General features: G+C 44.8%; 1 protein-coding gene across 1 annotated transcript; it reads right to left on the bottom strand.

The window, feature by feature from the left end:
• Positions 1–601: 601 nt before the first annotated feature.
• RPS7 (ribosomal protein S7) lies at positions 602–7,655 on the bottom strand. Its single transcript, XM_032683839.1, has 7 exons — positions 7,527–7,655; positions 6,910–6,991; positions 6,515–6,586; positions 4,766–4,909; positions 3,203–3,267; positions 1,359–1,509; positions 602–722 (listed from the first exon to the last, which is right to left on the bottom strand). The coding sequence occupies exons 2-7, from the start codon at positions 6,982–6,984 to the stop codon at positions 645–647; spliced, it is 585 nt and encodes a 194-aa protein (XP_032539730.1). The 5' UTR covers positions 6,985–6,991; positions 7,527–7,655; the 3' UTR covers positions 602–644.
• Between the last annotated feature and the right edge of the window lie 428 nt (positions 7,656–8,083).

Raw genomic sequence — 8,083 nt, 5'->3', positions numbered from 1 at the left:
TAGCTACAAAATTGTAGTTTATGTCCAGTAATGTAGTCAAGCACTCAGAATTGAAAATTTCTCCCCATTTCCTTTTGATATAGTTCAGAAAGTACAGGACTTGCTTTTAGGTAAGAACTAGAAGGCAATCTTGCCACTTAGAGCAATTTAAGTTACCTCAAATTCAACCTATACCTTCCCCAACACATTTCCTAAGAATTCAAACCCCTTACTCAGATGTCATTGCTTCGTATTTCAGAAGTCACACATCACCTGCTATGTAGACTTCTTCCTGTGTCAGGAACATGTAGGTCTCCAACTGGTATTCTTGTGTGCAAAACTCAGCAGTTCCACTGCTCTACAATAATTCTCCACATTCTCCCCAAAAGGTGAGTCTCAGAATACTTAGATTTTTCACTGCCAATTCTTTTTGCAGACTCTGGACTCTTTTGTCCAGAGTTGTGCTGCAACAGTGCCAAGAACAACCTAAGAGGGCTATCGTTAAAATGCTGGTGGACTTAATATTGGGTACACAAGTGTCACTCTCCAGACAGTAGAGAAGTCCCATGAACCAGTCAATCCCCATCTGCGTTTATGGAATTCAAAATTTAAATGAAATTACTCTGTTATATGAACAGTTGTTTATTCAGCCATTTTTTTGCACTTTACAGCTGGAATTCTGGAAATTCAAACACCACATCTTTGCCTGTGAGCTTCTTGTAGACACCAGAAAATGTTTCCACCTGTGAAGAAAAATAATCTTGTTTATACATGCTGTGTAAAAAAGTAACTCTAAGTTAACATACTTAATATACTCTACTATTTGCCACTTCATCTTCACTCTGACATGAGCTCTGAGGCTAATTTTCTTCTAGATGAAGATGGCTGAGCGTTTACACAGAAGATACATTTTCTGAAGAGTATTTGGAAACGCTTTGATTTGCAACCATGGGAGACCTTGAGAGCTGAGCAGGCCCAAACAAACCCTCTAGAAAAAATCCAGGCAAAGCGCAGGTTGTATTGAGCACATCTGTTTAAGGTCAAAACTAAGTGCTTCACTTGAAAAACAATAAAACCAACTAAATAAAACAAACAACCTAACTGACTCCTAAACATACAAACCCCCCAACAAAACACAGTCTGTTCCCATGAAAGGAACCAATATAGCTACTTTACAATCCAGGGGTTTTAGCAAGTAGAACTAGAGCTTTAGTTTAAAACTATCTTGCCTCATCTTCAGCACCCTATTTGAGACACAAACAGAAGCATCTCTACTGCCAAAAGCCAAAAGGGACTCTTTTGCTGTATCACTAAGCAGTCTCTTAGTGATGTCAGAATGCCATCCTGACCTGCATGAGAAAGTAAGTTTTTACATTTACCTTGTGTTCAACATTGTTCTGCTGTGCTTTGTCCAGATGGACTTTTATAAGCCTGCTGCCGTCCAGTTTTACGCGGATTCTCTTGCCCACAATTTCACTCGGGAAGACCAGGTCTTCAAGGATAGCATCGTGCACTGCAGTAAGCGTACGGCTGAAATGCCACATTTGTATCATTAAAACACATCCTCTTGAAAACCTTGGTTTGTCAAGCCTTTTGCAAGCATGCTTTAGCTGAAAATTCAGTAGCATTTTTCTCCTTAATGCCACAGTGTGACAATACCACACTATCACAGGTTATGCAAAAATAAAAGCCAAATTCTACAGTGAGTGCAGGAACTTAGTGACAAGGGGGAAAAGTAGCCGGGTTTCTGGCCTTTTAGATCACACATTGCTTTGTAACAGCCCTGAAACATTCTTCTATTTCTACCTATTTAAGGAATATTTTATTTAAATTGAAGCCAAACTGTCCCACCTGCAATTCTGCCAGAGACACTTACTGGAAGAGTTTAAGTGTGCGAATATCTTCAGCTACACAGAATACATTCATAGCAGACCCAGTTTTGAAAACAATGGTTTCTTCATCTGCCTAAGGCCAAGCAGCTTAGAACTCCAATGTATTATAGGAAAAGACTAGCTAGTAAGTTTAGTCCACACTTTGAAGACTGATGTCTACATGTGTGTTCTTGAACTGTCCAGAAGCGAGCCAAAGGGAGAAAAATTAGCCCAAGCTATTTTGCATGAGTCTAGAGGACTAATAAGATTTCCAGCATCTCCATCTTCAGTTTCAAGGCAGTACCACTAGTAACTAAGACCTGTGTCTACAGCAGCACTTGAAACCTGTGAATATTAGGATAGCCAAGGGAGACCAACATCAATCACATTTCTATGCTTTGCAATGCATACAGCAGTTTTACACTACCAGCCTGACCTCTCTCAGATCCAGACAGGGACAGTCCTGCACACTTGCCTTCCCTCGTGCAGAAACTGGCAGGATGCTAATCACAGACACAGATGCCAACTTCTCCAGCCACTGTGCAATACTAGTTTTAACAGAACACAGGCAGAGTCCTCCAAAGGCAGGACTGCAGATGAGTACTATGAAATTGTAATTTTAAAATCTATGCCTAAAGATGGCAAAACACAGTAACACATACGACAGAGGTGTAATACTGGGGCTGGGAGAAGTTGCAGGACATGCCACAACTCATAAAGAGGATAAACTTTTAAGACAGACTACATAATGACAGAGCAAGATGTAGAACAGCATAAATGAGGCACTGACATCCAGAGAGACATAGCAGTGTTGCATGTCTAGCAATCAAGAGATTAAATAAGAGCAAGGGAGGCCATTTAACACAAATGACTATACTATTGCTAATAAATTCATACCCAGAGGGACTACTACTCATACCTATACCCCTCCTCAGCCATTCTCTCCCTCATTGTATCCCCTTCAGTGTGCCAGCCTTGACTTCTGTACAAGTTTAACATGTGAAGTGGAAGTGGCTCTTCCTACAACTTAGAAAAAAATAATTCTTGTCAGCACACTGAGATAACAGACAGCAAATTGGGGTTTCTTAAGTCAGCATTGCTGGCTAAAAATCAGCTACAGCTGTAGCTGGAAATACAGATAGAGTGCTAAGAAATGCAACACAGTACCCAAAGATGAGCTTTCTACTGCACACTTTGGCAGTCAAATGGCAGATACTATTTCAAGCAGTAGGAGAAAGGACAAGACCACTTAAACATTTGAATTACTTCTCAAAAACTCAACTAACCATTATTTGACTAGACTACCAGTTACAAAAGAAGGTTGTCATACTGAATCAGTTTTATTTACTAACCTCCTGGGACGCTTTTGCTTGTTTTTTGTGCGGCTTTTTCTTGTTGGCTTAGGCAGAATCCTTCTCTGTTAAGGAAAATAAAACAACAACAAAGGGATTTCTCAGTATCTAGTGGTTGCAATATACTCAAAAACATCAACAACACATGTACCTTCTCCCCCCAACCAGAAAATGCATGAAAAATCAAAAAGAGAGAGAGAGTTAAGGATACTCAAAGCTACATCATCATTAGAATATCAGGTTACTTGCAGAAGCTGAAGTGCTGTATTTCTTTATTTTGCAGTTACTAATCCTGTATTCAGTGCACTGAAATAAAAGTTTTGTACTTCATCCCCTCTTCCCATAAATACAACCACAGTAGTTTACTGGGTCTCATTAGCAATGTGGACGCACTTCCCTGGGAACAGGAATTCCAGAGAATTTTACAATTTCTGTGAGACTCAGCCTCTGGTGCAACCCAGTGTAGTGAGCTCAGTCCCACAGACAGCTAGGTGACATTAGTTTGAATAATGAGATGTATTGCACAATTCAGATCAAACTGGCTAAAATGTAACTTGTTCCAAAAGTAGTCTCCAAAGGAATTTATAGCACCTCAGATCAGTAAAACTTATCTTCTACTTCCCTACTCCAAGGGTAGATGATTTAAAACATTGAGTTTTACTTGCAACTGTAGCCACCTGAAATATTTTCTACCATCACACCACAGCTGCTCTGTGACTGCATTCATGATGGGGCTACCATAATCCCAACTGGGTCATGTCATACTCAAGAACACTTCACCTACAGCAGAACTGCACATGGTCCCCTCTAAAACGCGTATTACTGAACTGACAAGGAATTCTCAAGCACACAGGTAAAGTGAGCTAGAGACACCTCATTAAAATAAACCTTCTTGGTCACATGAAGATTCAGGGTAAAGTTCTCTGGCTCTTAAAACTATATTAATAAGTATTTTTCACTAATAACAGCTTGTCCACTCTGCAGACAGCTCTCCACTTTGTCCACCTCTCAGTACTGCCCAGAGAGCCCTCCATCACCTTCTCACACCTCAGCTCCTCCATAGATTTAGAACTTAAGTCAGCTTTTTTCTTTCTCTCCTATTAACTTGAATTTTGAGTGCTTAGATTATGTAAGTTTAGTAAAGAACCTATTAATATTTGCTCCCATTTACTTTCAAACTCTGCTTCTCAAACATCTGGAGTAAGAGAGGTCAGAACAAGAAAGTTCTATCCCTGTGAAAAAGCTTCACATCTCACCAAGTTTACACAGCCTCAGCTGCCAGCTGAAATAATTTTACCTAACATCCACATAACATTTCCTGCTGGAACAAAAATATGCATTGTATCATTGTTACCTTGAATGGGCAAGACAGAAGGGTAATGCAGCACTGGAACAGGTTATCCAGAGAGGCTGGGTAATCTTGGATGTTTTCAAGACTCAGACAAAACCATGGCTGACCTGATCTAAATGCTGGCAGCAATCCCACCTCATGCATGAGGTTGGACTAGATCACCTCCACAGATCCCTTCAAATCAACATTTTTATGATTCTAAAATGTTTTACCTGAGCAATGAACACCACATGTTTTCCACTAAATTTCTTCTCCAGCTCACGAACTAGCCGCACCTGAATCTTCTGGAAGGACTTCAGCTGAGGAACTGGTACGAAGATAATGATGGCTTTTCTGCCACCACCCACTTCAATTTCCTGAAACAGAAGTACAATGTTACCTGGGGGCCGAAAAGTAATGTTTGCTTTGATGGTGAATCCTCTGAGCACAGGTATTTGATAGTCTTGCTTACGACTTTGTGGGGTGTGGAGTACATCACACAGCAGTACTGCCTTAATGCATTTAAGACAAAACACCAAATAGAAAAACCTTTATCAGAGCACTTGTTTTGCTGTAAAGGAGTGATTGGGCAATAAGTGCCACCACTCCTTTCAGAGTCACATCCTCTGAACAGCAAAGCTCATTTTTTTTTAGTACGAAACTCAGATGCCAGAATAACTACACTGAATGCTTACAATCACATCTGCAACAGAGCTTACGTGCAGATGAAAAAGCTTCAAAAATCACTTGCCTCTAAAGCAGACTGCAGACAAAGCTTAATTTAACAAATCTCATATTTTTGAGCTACTGCTTCATGGAAATCACCTGTCCACCACTTGCCAACCCCTGCATCACTACTCAATCAAAACATTTCTTTCTCCTCCAAATGCCAGCAGGATTACAACACCCCAACACTTTACCTTTCCCCTAGTTTATTCTCCAACAGTTGATCAAACCTAAAGTTTGTATAGCTTACAAAGCATTTTTCCCACAAACCTGGCTGCAGAGGCATCCTCATTCTCCAATAGAATGGAAAGATGGATTGTTTTTCACCAGCTACATTCCCACGTAGGCCAATTCAGATGCCCACAGAAGATTTCTTACAAATAAAATCAAGCACCTAAGTAAACAACAGAGACACTTCTAAAAGCTCCTCTCTGAGGACAGCTCACATTGCTGTACTTCAATCAGCAGGGATGTGGTTCTTCTGAAGGCAAGGCCCCTGAACTCATACCCCAAGCTGCTTTCTGCACTGCCAGATTCTTTAACTCCACTCTAAGCAGCCATGCCCCAGTGTCTGTACTGGTGGGCCAGGGCAAGAACCAAAAGCAGCTTATTTAAGTTTCTGATTGCAGTGACCAGCTTCATTGATAACATCCAGTCTCCCAGGCTGACCCACCCTAATTTTCTTCTTCCTTTTCCACTAGTTGTCTTCTTCCTTTTCTTCCTTTAAGTTTCAGTTACCTGTATGAACTAAAACTGAAGTGTACAAGAAGGCTAACCTACATGATCAAGTCAGACTATCACACTAATCCACCTACCATCTATTACTTGGTGCATAACAAATTCACAACAAACTGATCTTACAAAGAGTATGAGAGTTGACATTCCTGATGAAGTTTCTGCAACATCTACATTTCCAGCCAATATCCACATGCAAAAAATCAGTTTCAGACCCCAAACCTAGTCTGCAGAGACAGCAAGCAGAACAACCACTTTCAAACACTTTTATTTAACATACCAAACTGCTACTTGAGTTTTTATAATGACTTTTCAGACTAGTTACCAAGAAAAACACTATTACAGAATTCTATGTGCTAACAACAAGTACCAGAAGATGATAAGCCACAACAGCAGACAATAAAACCACCACAGGCCCTAAGAAAGGGCTGAAAACATTCATCTACTATGTTAACATTCACAAAAATTAAACACACACAGAGCAAGTCCCATGCAGGTCTCTGTGGAGAAGTCCCACCTACCTTAGCTGCTGTGATGTTCAACTCCCGCAGCTGAGCTTTTAAGTCAGAGTTCATTTCCAACTCCAGCAGAGCCTAGAAAAGTGAAGTTGCAAAATAATCCATTGCATATGTTTTAATTCATAAAAAGCCCTGAGCCCGAAACCTGCTCCCAGTGCCAGGGAGCAGCTATGAACTTTTTACCACATTCAATATCAAAGATTTAACTTCCTATAAGTCACACTGACATGCAACAAGTTCAGTTGTTGGGAATAGAGGCTAACCGGCCCGTTTCCCAAGTAAAACTAGGAAAGAGAACACATTTAGACAGCCTCAACCTCAAAGTTTAGGCTCTGGACAACTATCTCCGTAACCTGCAGTAAGTTACCAAACCGCAGAAGGAAAAGCCACACACATACCTGGGATATACCAGACTCGAACTCATCTGGCTTCTCGCCATTAGGCTTCACAATCTTGGCGCTAGAGCTGAACATGGCCTTTCTGCAACGCAAAAGTACATCTCGGCTGTCACCGGGCACATGTCACCTGCTACAGCCAGGACTCAGCAATCCCGCTGCGCAGCCAGACGCTCCAGGGCGAAGGCAAAGTGCTGCAGGGCCCACGCCAGCCCCAGCAAGCCGCTCCAGGCGGTGCCACCACGACACAGGAACACCGTCCCGGGAGCGGGGCCTGACCACCGCGGGCCCGCTCCGAGGCCCCGGGAGCCCCAGGGAGGCGGCCCCGCCGCTCCCGGAGCCCCACGTGTCCCCAGGGGTGCTCGGGCGGCGCTCCCGGGCCCCGCTCCCAGCTCCAGCCCCCTCCTCCCGCCTCCCCCAGGTCGCCAACGGGGGAGGGCGGAGGAAAACCCCGCCAGCCCCCACCCCGGCGCCGGGCGCCACGGTAGCCATCGGGCCCCGGGGAGGCGGTAATCGGGCGCATCCCCCCGCGGGGGTGTCGCGGGCGCCTCCGCTCCGTGCCCGGCCCGGTATCGCCGCAGCCCCGGGAACGGAACGGCAGCCCCAGCCCGGGCACCCACCTCGCTCCGCGCCGGCCGGGAAAAGGGGGAGCTCTCGCGAGACCCGCGCTGATCGCGGCCCGCGAAGGCGCTCGCCCCGCCCACACTGGGGTGAAGCCAGACCCGGAAAAAGGGCAGAGCGAGAGCCGCGTGTCCTGGAAGCACACCCAATTTCCGCTACTGCGAAGCACGAGCGGACATTGAGAGTCCTGGCACGGGGGGCCGGGGTTGGCACATGCGCAATGCCAGCGGGTCGGGCGGCAGGAGCTGCCCTCAGCCTTTCTTGGGGATGCGCTTCCTTGTGGCAGGGAGCGAAGGAGGGGCAAGAAAAGGCTGTTCCGGCCTGTTTCTCGCTGTTGCTGCAAGCCTTCGCCGCCACTTGCTTATTTGTGGGCCCAGGCGGCGTGAGGTGGCAGAATTCCCAGCTGGCGGTGTGGAGATGCTGCTCCTGTAGAGAGTCACCGGGCTCTCAGCGGCTCGGAAGGGCTGTGCAGGGCGGCGGCCACCGGCCCTGACAGCGGCGGGGGAGCGGGCGGTGTTTGTCCTCCCCTCTCCGTCCCATCGTTCCGCGTTAGTTC

Source organism: Chiroxiphia lanceolata, chromosome 3 (genome assembly GCF_009829145.1).
Source record: "Chiroxiphia lanceolata isolate bChiLan1 chromosome 3, bChiLan1.pri, whole genome shotgun sequence".
In the NCBI taxonomy this organism is placed as follows: Eukaryota; Metazoa; Chordata; class Aves; order Passeriformes; family Pipridae; genus Chiroxiphia; species Chiroxiphia lanceolata.
The sequence above is the reverse complement of the archived record's forward strand: the minus strand, read 5'-3'. Positions and strand labels throughout refer to the sequence as shown.

What these genes read in the sequence shown, in the direction of transcription:
- RPS7 (XM_032683839.1), bottom strand. Translation starts at nt 6,984, where the DNA reads ATGTTCAGCTCTAGCGCCAAGATTGTGAAGCCTAATGGCGAGAAGCCA. An exon ending in TCGAGTCTGGTATATCCCAG is followed by an intron (nt 6,587 to 6,909) that starts GTATGTGTGTGG and finishes TCACTTTTCTAG; the next exon opens with GCTCTGCTGGAGTTGGAAAT. An exon ending in ATGTGGTGTTCATTGCTCAG is followed by an intron (nt 3,268 to 4,765) that starts GTAAAACATTTT and finishes TTTCCTTAACAG; the next exon opens with AGAAGGATTCTGCCTAAGCC.